Source organism: Martes martes (assembly GCF_963455335.1).
Source record: "Martes martes genome assembly, chromosome: 2".
In the NCBI taxonomy this organism is placed as follows: domain Eukaryota; kingdom Metazoa; phylum Chordata; class Mammalia; order Carnivora; family Mustelidae; genus Martes; species Martes martes.
Window position 1 is genome coordinate 150,323,901 of NC_137889.1, and position 19,648 is coordinate 150,343,548.

At 42.3% G+C, this 19,648-nt stretch overlaps 1 protein-coding gene across 3 annotated transcripts in view; it reads left to right on the top strand.

The window, feature by feature from the left end:
• The window catches only part of CC2D2A (coiled-coil and C2 domain containing 2A), a 135,208-nt gene that overhangs the window by 71,787 nt on the left and 43,773 nt on the right, over window positions 1-19,648 (top strand). For all 3 annotated transcript variants that reach the window (XM_080795297.1, XM_080795298.1, XM_080795299.1), the window contains 6 exons: window positions 8,784-8,940; window positions 11,149-11,296; window positions 13,749-13,887; window positions 16,033-16,236; window positions 17,853-17,945; window positions 19,039-19,130. In XM_080795297.1, the coding sequence (XP_080651423.1) occupies window positions 8,784-8,940; window positions 11,149-11,296; window positions 13,749-13,887; window positions 16,033-16,236; window positions 17,853-17,945; window positions 19,039-19,130 (833 nt within the window). The remainder of the gene's footprint in view (window positions 1-8,783; window positions 8,941-11,148; window positions 11,297-13,748; window positions 13,888-16,032; window positions 16,237-17,852; window positions 17,946-19,038; window positions 19,131-19,648) is intronic.

The following is a 19,648-nucleotide window of genomic DNA, read 5'->3' on the forward strand; positions in this document are numbered from 1 at the left end:
AAAAATCTCCATTTTTGAGGTCTTTCCAAAACAAATGCTTGGCCTTTCACAAGAATGAAGTTTGATTTAGAAATAAAATAGTTTGGAGGCTCCTGGGTGGCTCAGTTGGTTAAGTGTCTGACTCCTGATTTCAGCTCAGGTCATGATCTCAAGGTCATGGGATTGAGCCCCGTGTCAGGCTCTGCACTGGGCATGGAGCCTGCTTAGGATTCTCTCTCCCTCTCCCTAAAAAAGGAAGGGAAGGAGGGAGGGAAAGAAAAGAGTTTTGTGATGCCTACCTTTATTTCCTTATCATTCACATCTGTATCAGTCATTTGTGTTCCTGACCCCCCCAAACTGACAATGATCCCATTGTACTGCTGGGTGGGGGGGCGATTACATTTTGTAGCATTATTATTTTTCCTTATGAGTAAATGCTGTTGAGCTTTCATGTTCCTGGCATGTGGACTGAGATAGGGAATTGTTCTTTGAACCTAAATTGGCAATTACTCGAGTTCCTTCCTACGTCCTGTCCTGATGCTCCGGCTCATCTGCAGAACTGCACCGTCAGAGTTGGGGGAACAGTCCTGTTTGGAGAAGTGTCTTTGTTAGCCCTTGGCCAGCTCATTTCCGTGGTTGCTGCTGGTCCTTTGTGGGACATTCATCTAAAACATAGTTTTTACACAAACATCTCTATCTACTCAATTGCATGATGCTGAGTCAGACTGTTGAAAGCTGACCCTGGGAGCCAAGGGGAGCAGATACCAGGAGGTCCTACAGTGAGTGAGCAGAACAGAGGAGCCAGGTGGCTGAGAACAGGGAGGAAGGACAGCAGCTGCCGTGGGAGGATGGGTCAGGGGTCCAGGTGAGGTCATCTACGGGTGAGAAGATGCAGGCTTGGAGTGGACGGGGCGCATGAAAATGGAGGAGATCTCTAGGAAATAATACTTATCGCTTATCTAACCCTAACACTAGGTTCTTCACAAACACTGTCTGATGTTATCCTAAAGAAAACCATAGATACTCTTATTCTCCTGATGAGCTTCAGAGATACTGAGTAACTTTACAACACTAAGCAGGTCAAGAGGCAGAGGAGAATTCAAGCCTGTCTGACTCTAAATTTCACACACATTTCACCCTATGAATTGGGTATAACAGCAAAGAAGAGCAAAGTCTAAAATTTGATATATCTCTGCACTTTCAGAGCTAATCACTTTGGGAGAAGTCTTAGAAAACAACAGCAGGCATCACAGCACATTGAGCTGTGTAGCTATTTAGTAATACCCAGTGTAACAGTCCCCGAGCATTTACAATATTGCAGGCACCATGTTTTGTGTATAAACTCATTCCACCTTCACAGCAGTCCCGCAGTAGCTGTGTTAGGGTGCCCGTTATACTGAAAGTCAGGGAACTTAAGTACCTGCCCTAACATCACACAGCCAAAAGGTGGCAGGGCCAGCCCCGAGCCCCCAGCCCCCAGAACCTGCTCTCATATCCTCCTCATCGTGCTGCATCCACCGATAGTTCATCCCTTCAATCCAACGAGTATCTTATCGCATAGACATTGTGCAGGGGGTGGCGGGCAGGGGATGCAGAAAGATGAGTCTGATGTAGTCTCCACACAGCAGTTAGACTGTGGTGGGGAAATGTTACAGGGGGACCTGGTGACTGAGGTCTAGTGGGGCAGGGGGAGAAAAAAGGAAGATGCCAAGGGAAGGCTCCTCTCCCAGAGGCTCAGCAGAAAAGGGAAGGAGGTAAAAGGATCAGAGTTTTGGTTTTGGGGTTTTTTTTTTTAATATTTTATTTATTTATTTGACAGAGATCACAAGTAGGCAGAGAGGCAGGCAGAGAGAGAGAGAGAGAAGCAGGCTCCCCGCTGAGCAGAGAGCCCAGGCGGGGCTCAATCCCAGGACCCTAAGATCATGACCTGAGCTGAAGGCAGAGACTTAACCCACTGAGCCACCCAGGCGCCCCTGGATCAGGGTTTTGACAGGAACTGTGGCTTACTTTAGGGTGTTGATTGAGCGTGTCTGTTAAACCATAAGAAAAGCAACCAGTGCAGAAAAGATTGGTGACTGAAAATAAAAAGGAAAGTGGTGGGGAGAGGGACCAGAGCCCACAGGATACTGGGGGGGTTGGGGTCAAGGCATGATGGGAAGTTCCTTCGGGGCAGGCATGAGGACACGGGATGAGGGTAAGAGACAGGGCTGTAGGGGGTCCCCCTCAGATGCCCTCCACCTTTTCAGTGAAGGAGGGAAGTCTGTGGGGATAACACTAGGATAACACTTGGATTCAACCCTGAGGGAAATGGGGACCACGAGGTGACTAACAGCCGTGAACATCACAAGCAGCCGAGCTGAGAGGACAGCTACTTGTCTGAATCTAGCTCTACCAAGTACAAGCCATGAGACTGTTCTGGTTTGTTCTCTTCTGTTTTAAAATTAGAGAATCATCATTTTAAGCCATGTGATATAAATTCTACTTCCCAGTGGAATACTGTTTTTTATCTGTCTTAATGTCCCTGTATTTCTAAGGTTCATCTTATCTATACAATTCTAATCCCTGTTAGCAGGCAAATGTGCCCCAGATGGTTGAGTTAAAGCAAACAAGATTCCAAAGGGAAGCCATTATAATTGCACAAACCATCCCAAGCTGGACAAATATACAAACAAAACAAAACAGAAACAGAAGCAAACTCTTAAATACAGAGAACAAACTGGTGGTTGCCAGAAGGGAGAAGGATGGCAGGCTAAAAGAAATAGGTAGAGAGCATTAGGGGTACAATCTTCCAGTTATGAAATAAACAAGTCACGGAGATGAAAGATACAGCCTAGTTAATAATATTGTAATAAGGTTGTGTGGTGACAGGTAATGACTGCTCCTATCATGGTGAGCATTGCATAATGTACAGAATTGTAGGATCACTGTGTTGGACACCACCTGAAACAAATATAGCATAGTATGTTAATCGAAGTTTAATGATTATTTTTTAAGATTTATTGATTTATTTTAAAGGGAGAAAGAGTGCACACACACACTCACACATGCATGCACGAGCAGGGGAGAGGCAGAGGGAGAGGGAGCATTGCAAGCAGGCTCCATGCTCAGCGTGGAGCCCAACATGGGACTTGATCTCACGACCCTGAGATCGTGACCTGAGCGAAAATCAACAATAGGACACTTAACCGAATGAGCCACCCAGGCGCCCCAATAACAAATTTTTTAACAATAATCTCAAGTTGGTAGCAGTGGATCTAATTGCTGTTCTGAATTCATTGCTGCCTTGCTTTACACAACAGAAGGATTTTTGAACAGTTGAATGTAAACCATGTCTCTCCCTTAGCGTTCCACCTTCAAACACACACATAAGCACTTGTTTTGCTCAGAGCAGTGCTTCTCAGGCAGAGGTAATTTTACACCCCAGGGGACATGTGACAGTGTCGGGAGACATTTTGATTATAACAAGTGGGGAGCTAATGGCACCTCTGATTGGTTGAGGTCAGAGATGTCGCTAAACAGCCTGCAACGTACAGAACAGCTCACCACAATGAAGTATCATCTGACCAAAATGTCAATAGTGCTGAGGTTGACAACCCCCGACTTGGGGGAAAAAAAAGTTAAAGTTAATTATACAGAAAGCTGTTTACAAACACCAAGCCCAAGGTGCCCATTTTCTGATTTTTTGAAAACAGCACGGCACCCTAGCATTAAATGGAACTGCTGCCACCTTGAAAGAAGAGAGTGAAAAGTGTGGGAAAACTTTGGATTTTTTTTTTTTTTTGGCTTTGTCAGATGGAATCCATTTTTCCTTATTAAAAAAAGTTCATGGGCTCTCTGCTCAGCGGGGAGTCTGCTTCTCTCTCTCCCTCTGCACCTCCCCCTGTACTCGCTCACACACACACACACACTCTGTGTGTGTGTCTCAAATAAATAAAAAATCTTAAAAAAAATAAAATTTAAAAATTTAAAAAGTTGATAACAATCTTCTGAGACACTAGTCTCAATTAGCAAACCTTACACTCCCCTAGAGTTCATACTGCCTCTGTCCTAAAGACTCAGCACCAAGAGCATTTAGTTCCTCTCCTGACATTAGACAGGAATGTGTTTCCAGAAACTGGGAACAAGGACCTTTCCACTGATGTCCTCCAGAAATGTCCTTTCTACAATAACTGCATGCTTTGTGGGTCATTACTAAGCAGAATGACCAGCACAGGGCACACCCACAAGGAATAAAAACCAAAACAGAAAAGCTCAGCGCCAACTCCTGTGGTCCTTCCACGATAAAGCATTTGATGAATTATCAAAGTCTAAGAGAGATGTTTTTGTAAAGCCTTTGGTGCCATGTAATATAGAAACTTTATCTTATACAGCTAAATAAGCGAACACTCGGTTCTTATGTTATAGAAAGAGATGCAAGCTATATGAAAAATATTTGGATTTGTTCTTATTTTTAAATATTCTTCACACACTTATTTAACTGCACTGAGTGTTGGAACATTTTAGAATTCTGAAGTAGTAGAAGGTAAGAGAGTCACAAGGTCAGAGACACAGGTTTAATGAAATATTAAATACTGCATTTATGTCCCTTTCTGAAACTTGCTTTGCCATCATAAATGGTATTTTCTAACTATTGGTGTGCTGTCTATTCCCTTGACTTGAAGTGGTATCAGGACTTCATTAGCTCCTGATTTTTTCAAAAGCATTTAAGACTTAATGTATTTCATTTTTCACCTCCTTGCCTTTGGGGACCCAGAAATATAGATGATTTCATTACAAATATAGGATATACTGTAAAATTCCTATAAATCCTAAGCAACTTAATGTCTTCCTTGGAAAAAAAATTAGTGTCTTGAAAAGACAGATCTTATAAGTTTAATTTAAATAAAAGAAATTCTTATTTCATAAAATTTACTAAAACCAGTTGGCCAGCAAGATTTAACAAGATATTTGGGAAGTGTAATTACTTTATGAAAGAGCTTTGTCAACCACAGAGTACTATAAAAATGCAGACGCTTATTGTCGATTGTATGCCCGGAGGAAGAAGAATAAACATTTACTGAGCTCATAAGGAAGGAAAGAGACTTCTCATCCAGGTCCCAGAGCTTCACCACTGCCCTCCTGGAGAGCTTTAACATCTTTATTTCACAATGAAAGCAAAAAGGAGGGAATGTCATGCCCAAGGTCTCATAGCAGCTACTGTCAGTGTCAGGATTCAGAGCTGCTGGAACACAAGGCTGCTCTGTCCCACATTGCCCTCTTCAGGCTGTGAGAGGAGTGACAAGTAGGGAGTAAAAGAAGACAAAATCTGAGAGCCATACTACACCCAGGGTAGTAGCAGTTCAGAGAAGAAAACCATTCCTTGGATTTATCATTTAACACCTTATTTCTAGGGGTGCCTGACTGGTTCAGTCAGTGGAGAATGCAACTCTTGACCTCAGGGTCAAGAGTTTGAGCCCAACATTAAGGGTAGAGTTTACATAATAATAATAATAATAACAACAACAACAATAACAGCAACAATAATGCCTTACTTCTATTAAGAGTTAGCATGCTCCTTCTAAATACATTAATTCTCAGATGGCAGGTACTGGGCTTTCAAAGGGAAATCAAGCAAGACCTTGTCCTCAGGAATCACCATGTCCAGTGAGACAGACAATGCATTAACAAGAAATTTCTATAGAGTGGATACGTATTTCTTTAGGGAAAACACAGGGTATGATGGTGGCACATCCGTGGGTATTGGTGGGCAGGTGGCAACTCCCCAAATGCCTCGCTTGGTGCCAGTCCACATAGGCACCTTACAGTGAGTTAAAGCCCCTGCACTAGAGTGAACGAGACACACCTATCTTGCTGAGGCAGCAATCCTCTTGAGAGTTCTGAGCAACCAAGAAGTAAGTCTGAGACAGGAATAGCTCAGCAGTCTTTTGATAATGATTGCATATGCTGAAGTGATCCTTTCAGTTTTGATTATAGACATTTTTTTTTGCTTGTTTTTTTGTTTGTTTTTAAAGTAGGCTCCATGCCCATTGTGGAGCCCAACATGGAGTGTGAACCCATAACCCTGAGATCAAGACCTGAGCTGAGATCAAGAGTCAGACCCTTAACCAACTGGGTCACCCAGGCGCCGCTCGACACTGTTTTTATAGTACTTCCATTTTTTGTAGGTTTTTTTTTTCATTCAGATTCTAAATACTCTTTCAATCATTATTTCCCACCAGTTTGTCTAAACGAATTACATTTTCTGGATCATAGCTATGACTTTAAAAGAATTCTTAATTGTTTGGTTGCCTTTCAGCTTGTCTCTGGCCCATAAAGAAGTCATAGCAAAAAAGTGTATGAGTTTTTAAGTGAAACAGTTGTACATTCAAATCCCAGCTTTTTGAATTACCAAGTGAGTGGCTGGAGAAGTTTCTCCTTTTGGAGCCTCAAATCCATCATCCAGAATTGTTGGGTCTGTTATCTGGCTTAATCTTCACCACAAACCGTCCTTCATAGGAATGTGTGAAAGACTGAACAAAATACCAGACCAAAAGCCCGTACTGGGCTGCATACAAATGAATGTCTCAATTAAAATGTTGGCAAAAAATAAAAAATTTTAAAAAGGAACGAAAACATACCATTTTCTCAGGCTGAAACTTCACGCTCGTGATAATTTAACACAGTCAACCAAGGTCTTCTGTGTAAGAAAAAATAATCTGCTTATGTTCTTTAAGTTCTGTGAGATTATAAATCCAGAGTATCCTATGGGAGTTTGGGCAAGCAGTAAGTGGCACTCCTTTTCCCATTAGAGCTCTAAACCAATAAAAATACAGAGAAATTTAAAAATTTAAAACTTATGAAAAGGGAGGGGTGTCACCTACAAATCAATAGAGGCTTGAGGGAATTATCAATCATTCACACTGTGGAGAATATATTTTGATCCTGATTCAAAGTTTTATAGTAATTTTTTTTTTTAAAGATTTTATTTATCCATTTGACACAGATCACAAGTAGGCAGAGAGGCAGGCAGAGAGAGGAGGAAGCAGGCTCCCCGACGAGCAGAGAGCCCGATGCGGGGCTCGATCCCAGGACCCTGAGACCATGACCTGAGCCGAAGGCAGAGGCCCCAACCCACTGAGCCACCCAGGCGTCCCTATAGTAATTTTTTGAGATTCTGAAGGAAATTTAAAACTTGCTGATATTTGACATTATAAAGGAATTACTGTGATAATAGTATTATAGCTATGCTTTTTTATATCCTTGTATTTTAGAAACACATACTGAAATATTTACAGATGGAATGATGTCTGGGTTCCAAATATTGGTGGAGAGGGGAAAACATGAGAGGAGAGATGAAACCAGGTTGGCCATAAGCTAATGGTATTTGAAGCCAGGTGATGGGTTCATGCTGTATTGTTCTTCTAGGATTATGTATTTGACATTTTCTGTAAAAGATGTATTTTAATAGAGACCAAAATATCACTTTTTTTTACTGATAAAGATGATAAAGATGAATTTGGAGAATGCGGCATACTCGTGGGCTTCTTGCTGAGCCCTGAATTAGGTGGACTTGGCCACTCAGCACAGGTGGGCCCTGGCAATCACAGGTCTCTCGGTGCACATAACCTGTTAGAATAGCTCACAGTGATATTAAGTCCAGGGTCCTGAGTTCAGTTGTCATGTCTTTGTCTTTGCTCCAGTAGCCCCTCCAAGCTCAGCCAGCCATCTGGCAAATGCGAGCTGGTGCATACAGGGAGACGAGGCCAGGATGGCAGCCTAGCACAAATTCAGCCTCATCCTCATCCTTGAAAAAGAATTCATATCATATGCCCTGTAGGGGAGAGTGAGGGGGGAGAGGACCTGTAGTGTCTCCTTTGTGCATCTCAGCGGTAGGTGAAAAGTATTAATCAGAGGGGGACTCTATTGCACAAGAAGAAAAATATGAATATTTAATTAGTAAAAATAAATGAGCAAAGTCAGCACTGTGGAGAAATGTGTACTAGCCAGAGACCTCTTGGAGGCAAAGCAAAAAACACAGGAAAGAAACCAGCAGAACTGTGGAATATTTTGTCATCTTCTTACCACAAAATTGAAATGATCCAAGGGTACAAGAGACATTTGATCCAATGGAGCAAAGTTCCTATTGAGCTGCATTGTATGTACATAATCTATGGTTGCCTTGACAACGGATCCTTTCATGGTGATGGCATTAAAATGAGATACGCCACAGTAATTAGAGTTGCAGTTGGTCCAGTTGGCTCCCTCTTGGGAGAAAGTCTGAGAAGGAGCTGGTAGGGTTTCAGCAGCCAACAAATTAAATGAGCTCTTGAAGGAAAGAATTTGGAAGATTTACTAAATAGTAGATTTGAACCTGATGCTCTAGAGTACTTCTAGGTATGATACTTCTCCTATTGACTTTGAGGTGTAAATAATAAATCATCTAGTGGCATGCCCATTTTATCTCACCCATTCCACCTGATGGCATTTCTTTTCCTGAGAAATAACACAAACCAGGAAAAAGAGAAAGCCCATTCATAACCTATGTATTGGTTTGAAATGGAAACGGTTGTGATAGCCTACTCCTATGATTAACCTCTCCACCCCAGGACAGTAGACCAGACATGAGAACAGGATGTCAACAACTTGACCACTAACAGGGTGTAACTTAATCTCCATGGGAACCATAATAACACAACTCAACTTTTCCACTCTGACGTGGATGCTCTGGGCTAGAACAGTGATCAGCATAGGTAAATGGATTAAATATCTGGGAGTGAGCATACTCCTGCTGTTTTTCTTTGACTGTTTTTCTTCCTCAATTTCAGGTATATGAAACAGTTGGACACACTGGTACCACTTTGCTAGCAGAAGTGTTTCTGCCTATTCCTGAAACTACCGTTGTCACTGGCAGAGCTCCCATTGAGGAAGTGGAGTTTAGTAGTAACCAGCATGTGACACTGGACCACGAGGGAGTTGGAAGTGGTAAGGAAAGCTAATTATTCTTAATGGCTCATGATTTTACTGTCATTTTTGAACTTGGCTTTTTTTTTTTTCATTTTCACACAACCAGATAATTATAAGATTGCTTTCAGAAATTCAAATTAAAATGATGATATGTAATTTTTTGCAAATTCTTTTTTTTTGTATACTGTTGGTGGCCAATAAATTCATATAACTAGGCAAGTATAAAGTAGTTTGACAATGTGAATAAAGACCTTTAAAATGCCTTTGACACCTTAATTTTTCTTCTAGGAATCTGTTGTAAGAAAATAATTTAAAGCAAGGACAAAGCTTTGTGCATAAAAAATGTACATCATGGTATTATTCATAAGACTGAAAGTTTGAAAAACTTAAATAATTATAATAGGGATATTATTAATTAATATCTTCTCTCTTATCCCCAAAATTGTGATTAGATATATGATGTACCTTCTCTGCCCACCATTTTCTTTACCTCTATAATATACCTTGCTATCTTTTTCTTTCACTACTATATTCCATAAAACTTCTTTAAATCTGTCTTCTAAGTCATGAATTCACTCTTTGGCTGTATCTAATCATTGAAACTCATCATGGAGTTTTTCATTTTAATTATTGCATTTTCACCTCTATAAATTCTATTTAGTTATTTTCCAATCTGTCTGGTCAGTTCTGATAACATTTGTCCTTTCCTCCAACTCTCAATCATTTCATTTCTTTTATCCAGTCATTACTTCCTTTATTTTTAAAAACACATACACATAGTTTGAACATTCTGTACTAATCATTCCAACACCTGTCTGCTTATTGGTCTGCTTTTGTTGCCCCTTATTCTTGATGTCTTGTTTCTTTGTGTGTCTAGTGATTTTTTTATTTTAAGTTCATATCTGGAAATGTATCTGCAAGAATTCTTTGAGGCTCAAATCCAGTTACCAACCTACAAGTCTGGAGACCTAGGCTTTAGTTCCAGCTCTCACACTGATAAATTGTGGGACCCTAGTAATTATGTAATCTCTTTGAATATCATCATCTTCATTCATAAAATGAATCTAAGGAGACCTCCTTTCATGTCTTTTAGGGTTATTTTGAAGATTAAAGTGGACATTCAATTTTAAGGGAAGATCTTTGAAAAATACAGAGATGCTATTACAGCGTAGTAGTGGTTCTGTTTTGTGTTACTAATATTAACTGGAACTGCAGGGCATGCAGTCACTATATTTAGTGCTTGAAAAACCTTTCCTTCCTTTAGTGGATTAAACAACCTGCCCCGAGACTTTTTATCGTGAATTTCCAATCGGTAGAGGCCAGATAAGTAAGTGAGGCTCACTGTTGCCCAGTAGCTTGCACGTAGCTGAGGTCTGTGGAGTGGCCACTGTCTTCCAGGCACTAAGTGCTCTGCAAGGACAACCGCACTTGACATGTGGCTCCTCACTCGGGCACACCTCCCACCCTTAGGCCCTTGAACTTTTTCCTTCCGCCAGAAATGCTCTTTCCCAACAATCTGCATGTCTCCCTTCCTCCTTTGCTTCAGGCCTTTATCCAAAAGTCCCCTCTCATGAAGCCTCCTCTGCCACCCTGTCTAAAAGTTCAGCCCTTCCCCACCCTCCCAAAATACACATTTTCTATATATGCTCCCTAATTTATGGTTTTTCTTCCACATTTATCCCTCTCTAACATACCACATGTTCCTCTTATTTATTGCCTGCCTCCTGTTGCAATAGAAACTCCTTGAGAACAGGGATTCTCATCCGTTTTGTGCTTCTTTACTGCGATCGGCAGTACCTAGAATAGTGCCTGGCATGAAGGAGGAGCCAAATACGTATTTGTTCACTGAGTGAATGAATGGAGGTCTTCACAGTCATCTTTCTTAGGAGGTACTATTTTTATCTTTATTTCACACATAAAGAAACGAAGGCTTGGAGAAGCTAAGCAATCTGTTTATGGCCGCACAGCTGTTAAGTGGCAGAACCAGAATAGACACACAGATGGTCCCACTCACCATGCTTCATTCATTATATAAGGTCTACAAGCTGCTGTCAGAGCTAGAACCAAGCGGCCAATTCTAAGCGTCACTGCCTGAAGAAGTTCAGTGATGCTGACTGGAATTCTGTTCCATCCTGCCAGCCCATTTGTCTACTGTCTGCTATCCTACCAGGGCTGGGCTCACTCCCTTTTTCTCAACGATGTCTCTGTAATCTGGTGTTTCCCTAGGAGTGCCCTTCTCATTTGAAGCAGACGGTAGTAATCAACTGATTCTAATGACCTCAGGGAAGGTGTCCAACAGTGTGGCCTGGGCCATTGGAGAAAATGGGATCCCTTTAATTCCCCCACTGTCACAGCAGAACATCGGATTTAGAAGGTAATGGGTGTCTTGAGTAAATGGATGAGTAATGCCAGCATTTGTATTCATGACATGGGAGGGGGAACCTTGCAATATCACCTTCTTTCCTTTTATTCTCCTGTGCCAGGATTTTCAGGGTTTTTTATTGTTCTTGAGGTAAGAATTAAAATATTAATAGCCTAATAAGTATTAGATGTTCAGGAGTGTCAGAAACAGCACAAAGCACTTTGCCTTATTTAATCTCTCCAGTAACTCTGTGAAGGATCCCTGGCCCCATTTTATAGACGGGGAAGTACACAGCATACAGTTGTGTATACGTACATGGCCCTCAATGTGAATGAGGACGGTTGTAGAACCTTCTGGTTATTATAAAAGTCTCTACAGTCAGATCTCTTCCTTGACTGCTAGCTCCTTAGGTTCCAACCCAGAACAGAAGAAAAGGCACTCTGGGCCTCCGCCATTTCCCCCTTTGGCAGTCCCTACCTCCTCGTGGCAGGTGCCTATCCAGGAGGAGCCCTGGACCATGGGAACCAGGTGGCCTAGGCTCGATTCTTGCTTCCGTCCTGCCCCAACAGATGTGTCTTGAGTTAACCTTTTACTATTCTAGGCCTCGGGTGCCTCCACTCTAAAACAAAAAGACTTCTCATTGTCAAGAAGACACTTTCCAGTTCACAAGCTGTCATTTACAACACATGTGAAAATAGAGTGGGGCTTGTTTTGTTCCCTTTATGTCCTCTCCATCCTGATTCTGATGCCTGTGTTCCTGGGATGAGCACAAGGAATGCTGCTCCACACTGTCTCAGTCAGGAGATTGGCAGCCACGTCCAGGGGAGGCCTTGGAGTATAAGCGCAGCTGATGGATTCATCCCACTGAGTTTCGCACTGGGGATGAGAGCTCCAGCAACTCAGGAGAGGGGGTCGAGCGAGCCCAGGATGGGTACCAAGAAATGCAGTGCTGCTAACAAAGCCCCAGCTCACCGTTGCTGGCAACTGCTGGCCTCGTGGCAACTCAGGCGTGTCCGAAGATGGTGCTTAAATCACTTGTGTGTTTATTTGAGCCCTGGCTACCAGTGGTCCCCAGTTGTGTGGGAACTGAGGCACTGGAGGCCGATCTGGCCTGGATCCCAGGACTCTAGGGATGGGCCACATCGTACTTGGTTTTCTTGAGATGGAACTGACACAAAACATTGTATAAGTTTAAGATGTACAATATAGAGATTTGATTAATGTATATACTGTGAAATAATAATCACCCAAATAAGTCTACTTCATATGGGTCACCACACACAGTGACAAATTTTGTTTTCCTTGCCATGAGACCTTTTAAGATCTACTCTCCCAGGAACTTTTTTTTTTTTTCTACTTTTAAATGTAAAGTATTGTTAACTATGGCCGCCATGCTGTACATTAGACCTTCCAAAATTATCTATCGTATAACTGGAACTTTGGACCTTTTGACCCCTCTTTGCCCATTCCCCTCCCCTCACCCTATCCCTGGCAACCACCAATCTGTTCTCTGTTTCTATGAGTTTTGTTTCGTTTTTAATTCCATATATAAGTGAGATCCTACAATATTTGTCTTGCTCTGTCTGACTTATTTCACTTAGCATGATGCCCTCAAGCTCCATCCATGTCGTTGCAGATGATAGAATGCCTTCTTTTTTATGGCTGGGTAATATTCCATTGCATATCCATACCATATTTTCTTTATCCCTTCTTCCGCTGATGGACAGTCAAGTTGCCATATCTTGGCTCTTACAAATAATGCTGTAATAAATATGGGGGTGCAGATACCTCTCCAGGATAGTGATTTTGTGTCCTTCAGATATATACCCAGAAGTGGAATTACTAAATCATGTGGATGTTCTACTTTTAATTTCTTGAGGAACCTCCAGTGTTTTCCAGTGTTTGCAGCAAATTACATTCCCCCCAATAGTGCACGAGGGTTCGCTTTTCTCCACTTCCTCACCAGCACTTGTTACCTCGTGTCTCTTTGATGATGGCCATTCTAAGAGGTGTAAGATGATTTCTCACTGTGGTTTGGGTTTGCATTTCCCTGGTGGGGAGTGATGGTGATTGAGCACCTTTTCAAGTCCCTGCTGGCCATCTGCATGTCTTCTTTGGAGAAATGTCTGTTGGTCCTCTGCCCATTTTTTAATTAGATTCTTTGTTTTATTGCTATTGAGCTACGAGTTCCCTGGATATTTTAAACCATAACTCTTCATCGGATATGTGGTTTGCAGGTATCAGGTATTGTGTCCCCCCCATTCACTCTTCTCTGTTATCCCTATAACCTGCTTAAGAGCCATCATCAAGTAAAGGAAAATAGCAAAACTACTTCCTTACGATCAGATTTTCTCCCGTAGACGGTGAGAGCCTCCTGAAGCAGTGCTGTCCCTGGGACTTTGTGGGCCTGAGGCAAACCACCCTGTGAACATGGCTGTCTCATGGCACTCATTTTTTTCCCCAGCGCTTTGAAGAGGGCAGATGCCATCTCCTCTATTGGCACATCCGGACTGACAGACTTGAAAAAGTTGGCCAAGTGGGCAGCAGAGTCCAAGCTCGACCCGAACGACCCCAACAATGCCCCTTTGATGCAGCTAATCTCGGTAATGTGGCAGCAGAACTGTGTGTACATCCCCACTTCTCAACTTGGGGTGATCATAATAGAAATGGCTCAGCCCTTCACACACATTTTCTTTCATACGGTGATCTCCCTTGTGATAGCATGTAAGAACATGAGGGCTGGGTTGAATGATAGGTTTATGGTCAGGCTCTGCCCCTCTCTGGCTCGGACGCCCTCACAGTGTGGCTGTGAGGACACGCGCTGCTGCATTTCCACACTTAGCCAGGCACACAATCGTTGGGCAATCAGTAACAGTTGTTATTGTGGTATTGTTTTTGCTCCTACCTCCAATTTCTGCAAAGCCCTAAAGAGAGGTCTTACTGGCCCTCCTATGGAGAGGAACCTGAGTGTGGGCACTCAGAGTCACTTCCTCAAGCTTACATGACGGGTAAGGACTTGGGTCCGAATTGACCTGGTTCCAGAGCACATGCTCAGTCCATCACACGTGGAAAGGCTGGTAGGGATGTTTTCAGAAAAGGTGATTATGTTTGTTCTCCTATTTGATGATTAATTAGATTATCATTTCGGTTTCATTTAAGTATGTCTGAGATAAATTGCTTGTGTCTATCATACCATTCAAAATTCTTCACTGAATTTATACATAAAATGGAACATTAGTCAGTAAATGATTTTTCTTCGTAGCAAATACAACTTTTTATTCCCAAGTTCATAATTGCCACAAAAACATAATAAACAAGTAGATGATCCAGAAAGTGACCACAGCAACACATTTTGTGATTGTGTTCATTCATGTGAGTTCTTCAGCAGGGGACCTGGGACCAGGATAACATGTTCATTTCTGCCCTCAACTTTCTAAGATAAGTCTCAAAGCAAGCTTTGGTTTATTTTGATGTTTATCTTTAGAACCTCTCCTTCCAACATGATACTTCTTAGTGTGAATAAAAGAAATATTGAAAAGAAAAGGCCATAGACTATGAAAAAGAGCATAGACTATTCCTTGTAGAGTTTTCAAATCACATTTCGATTACTATCTATTTTTGCAAGAGGGAGAGAGAGCGAGCACGAGTGGGGAGGTGGGGCAGAGGGAGAAGCAGACTCCCTGCGGAGCAGGAAGCCGACGTGGGGCTTGATCCCAGAACCCCGGGATCATTCCTGACCTGAGCTGAAGACAGATGCTCAACTGCCTGAGCCTCCCAGGCGCCCTCGATTACTATCTTTAAGTCATTGGTAATATAGTACAAGTGTCACCTCCATGTTTTTCTTTTAAACTATTTGTCTTCCCATTAGAGGGACAGAACACAGGGATGTCTTCCTGACTAGCCTCTTTTTAATGGACTTTCACAGCGAGATCACCTTTCCCCATGCAAAGCCCCAGCAAATCTCTGCTCCCTAGCTTTCCTTCAGTGAGGAGGAGGAGGGTGCCACTGGCAAAGCCCCCACAGACAGGCAAGCAGACACCTGGGCAAAGGGCAGCCCCACCTGCTCAGCCTCTCAGTGGTATCCTGAAACCATCCTTTTGATGCCAGTGTAGGGAATGGTTGGTGCCCAGAACCATCTCTGGTTCTCTCGACTCAGTGACCAAAGCCGTGAGGTGCTATTTAGAGACAGAAGAGCATGGCCCTTAAACCAGGGAGGCTGACCAGCTGATTCTGGGACCAGATCTACATGTGTGCATAAATATGTATTTTTTTAATATTTTAAAATATTTTGTTAAATATATTTTTAAAGTTTTATTATCTTTTATATATTTGTATTTTAATATATAATATGTCTTAGCCATATTTTAAATACATATATTAGATTTCATATACTCTGTATATAAGCAATCCTATTTCCAAGAGGCATCTGGTAATACACTGATACAAATCTCTCACCTTACAGGCTGTAGATTTGCATAACAACCTATGAGGGATGCATGCATATCAAAAAACGAACTTTATAATTTGGGGGGGGAAAATGATTTGTGGTACTTTTTACAACTAATACAGGAATAGAACAGCATCTGACTTACTACTGTTATATTTTAATGCATCTCATCCTTAAATGAAAGGCTGGATGTTTCAAGTCTCAGTCCACAGCCATTCAGCTTCCATTCCCAAAAGCTCCGTGCTGGGTTTCTTCAGATGCAAAACGCCTGCCATCTACAGTTGTGTCTCGTTTTCTTTAGGTTGCTACCAGCGGTGAATCCTATGTCCCAGATTTCTTCCGCCTAGAGCAGCTGCAACAAGAATTTAACTTTGTTTCAGATGAGGAATTAAATAGATCCAAACGATTCAGGCTTCTTTGTCTTAGAAGCCAAGAGGTGCCCGAATTCCGAAATTATAAGCAAATTCCGGCATATGATCGAGAAATTCTGGAAAAAGTATTCCAGGTAAGAAACTGCCATGGAAGAGTTAATACCGTAATAAAATATCTCTGTACCATTCAGTATACTATTACATGTGTGTTTTCTTGCTGTCATGTTCTCGATGGCCATATTGGTTTCTCATTTATAGCACTTAACCTTTCCATTATTTTTCTTAAACTTAACGTTTAAGTGATCTCTTTGCCCAATATAATAACATAAAAATGAAGAAAAATTAGGGTTGAAAAGTCTCTTAAGTGTTACTATAGGAAATTACCCTGCCACGCTGTTCCTGTGGGAGGCGCTGGCAGGAGCTGCTGGGGTCTCAGCCGCCTTGGGTGGGCAGGGTGCACAGGTCTGGCAGATGAGGAAGACCGCAGGTGGGGAACCTTTGAGGAGCTACAGGCAATAGGCATGTGTTTTGGTGGGTGGGGGCGTCAGGCCAGTGAGAGCCAGACAGGCAAGTTAGTGTTTGATGAGGTAAACGGAGAGCCATTGGAAATTGATACCATGATGATTTTTTATGCAGAAAGTGTGGAAACTATTGGAGAGTATTTTTGGTTACTTGGTTCTTTGTATTAGTTTGGGTTTGTGACGGTGAGTGATAGAAAGCCAATTTAAGCTACTCCGAAAGCACCAAGGAGAGTTTATTGGATGACGTAATGTGAAAATCGGGTTGACTATCTAAAGAGGCATGAATGGTGGGAGTTCAGCTGCGCCTCAACAACACCTGGACCCAGAACCTGAACTCGGCCAGGACTTTTTTCCATTTGTCCCAAGCTTAAAAAATCTTGGGAGCAACTTTGGGAGCCTGGGTGGATCAGTCGGTTGAGCTTCGGGCTCTTGATTTCAGCTCAGGTCATGATCTCGGGGTCCTGGGATCCAGCCAGAGCTGGGCTCTACTGAGTGGAGAATCTGATTGAGTATTCTCTCCCTCTCTTTCTCCCCTTTCCTCCCAGCCATGCTCTCGGGCACACTCTCTCTCTCTAAGATAAGTAAATAAATCTTTAAAAAAAAAGTTTTGGGAACAGCTGGCTTGAGTTGTCCAGGCTGGGTTAGGATCCTCTCCGGGTATTCAGCTGTGACCACCAAAGGACTGAAGCAGAACACGGCAGCTTCCTGGGCCCCTGGGGGATTTTACTGATAGAAAGAGAGAGGAAAGTCAGCAGCCTAAGACAAAGCTCATGCACCCTGTAGTCCTCCAAGTAGGTGACCCGTGTCAGCTGTGGCCAGATGCTATTTACTATTTTTGCAATTGCTCTACTTAAAATAGAAAAGACAAAAATGTGAACAGAAGCTTTGGCTGAGTTGCTTGGGTGAGCTTAGCATCTTGAACTATAGTGCGTCTCTTGGTTACCTCTGTGGCTTCTTTCTTCCTACATGGAAAGCTTACGTTGTAATTGCGCTACAGAATTATCTTCTACTTATAAGGCAGTTCAGCCAACTGGTTCCAAAACCTGCATACTGCATCCAAGATGAATCTTGAACCAAAAATGAAGAGGAAGGTAGAAGGAACACTTAGAACCATAACTTATTATTTAAACCACATGTGATAAATTCTCTGATTTAAGATAAATTCTCTAGTCTCACGTGGGAAAGTACTAGTAATTTACAATCACAAAATGATTCCTTTTCAATTTTAGGACTATGAGAAACGTTTACGAGACAGAAACATAATTGAAACCAAGGACCACATAGATACCCATAGGGCCATAGTAGCCAAATACCTCCAACAGGTAAGGAATATCATTTTACAGAGTCCTCAGAGGGGAAAATAGCTAGTACCCTCACAGTGGGGGGAGGGTGATGTCTATTTTTCTAAGTTCTCTGTGGGACAAACACCACTTAACCTCTCTAGACTTATTTGCTCATAATTACAGATATGAAATTAGCAGCCATCTTCGTCTTTTGAACGTATGGAACACCAGGATGTATCTCATTTATGATCAGTGGTTATCTTAAGTGAGGCATGATTACAAGGGATAGAATTTCTAAGTCACAATTTTTCTCATATTTCAATGTTTCTATCATATCACCTTTGTAAGGAAAAAATTTTATAAACCACATACTAACTGCTCTGAGGCAATAAAAACTTGAAATATCCTTTTGCCCTTCCTTCTCCTAATAAATGTAACTTGTTGGAAATGCTATAGTCACTGGGGCACATTTTTCCCACCCAAAAGATTTACCCTGTGGGCTCCGTATAAAAAAAACAATTTATGGGCGCCTGGGTGGCTCAGTTGGTTAAGCAATTGCCTTTGGGTCGGGTCATGATCCCAGAGTCCTGGGATTGAGTCCCACATTGGGATCCTTGCTCAGCGGGGAGTCTGCTTCTCCCTCTCCCTAACGTGGCTCCCCCCTCCCCCACTTGTGCTCTCTCTCACTCAGTCTCTCAAATAAATAAATAAAATCTTTTTTTAAAAAAAGCCACAATTTATTATATTTAAGACATTCTCTATTTAAGGAATAATTAGAAAATAAATCAGTCTGAATAGAGGAAGAAGTTAAGAATCTGAAATCTATGTGCTTCAAGATGGGTCCTGTTTTCTCCAATTGTTCATTGACTCAGCAGAATTTCACGATATCCGCCAGGAACTTTCCCTCATCCCATGAATATAGCAGTGAATGGAACAGAACCCCCTCTGCCTTAGGGGGCATTAGTGAGCAAAGCGGGATGATTGCTATAGGAAGAGGTCAGCACCAGGGAGAAAAGTGCACATGTGCCGGGAGGAGGCACTGAGGTGACATTGGGTGAAGACTGGAAGGAGTCGAGGGAGTGAGCTGTAATGTTCCAGGAACATTTGAAATAAAACACTTATCTGTCCTCAGGTTAGAGAATCTGTGATAAATCGTTTCCTGATTGCAAAACACCATTTTCTTCTTTCGGATTTGGTCATAGAAGAAGAAGTTCCCAATATCAGGTAAGAGTGAAGAAATCTTTTGTTTCTTATCAAATTATTTTCATTGTATATTAAAATTTTCATGTACATAGAAGATTTTTATCCTTGTATGGTACATATTTGGGCCCTCGGTAATGCTGGGAACTGGTAAAACCTGATTAACACCTCATGGTTACAGTAGTTGGAGGGTTTTACTGAGCAAGTCACACGAGATGCTCTCCATCATGCCCAGTACACACCATCTCATCTCCCACCATGCCCAAGTCAGCTCCACCAGCCTTTGCCAGTTCCCTGCTGCAGTCAGATGAAGTCTGACAGCATCTCCCTCCTGCACGCTCCTGCTTTTCCTCTACCCCTTCCAGTCTGTCCCTCACTCCCCTGCACACACGCACACACGGGACAGATGGGGTGCCTCAGAACAAGCCCTGAGATTCCAGGTGGTGGGGAGAGACTGAGAGCTGCTGTGTGCTTGATGAGGGGTCAGGAGCAGCAGGGAAAATGGATATTTACGTAGAAACTGGGATTTGATTGCATTTGCT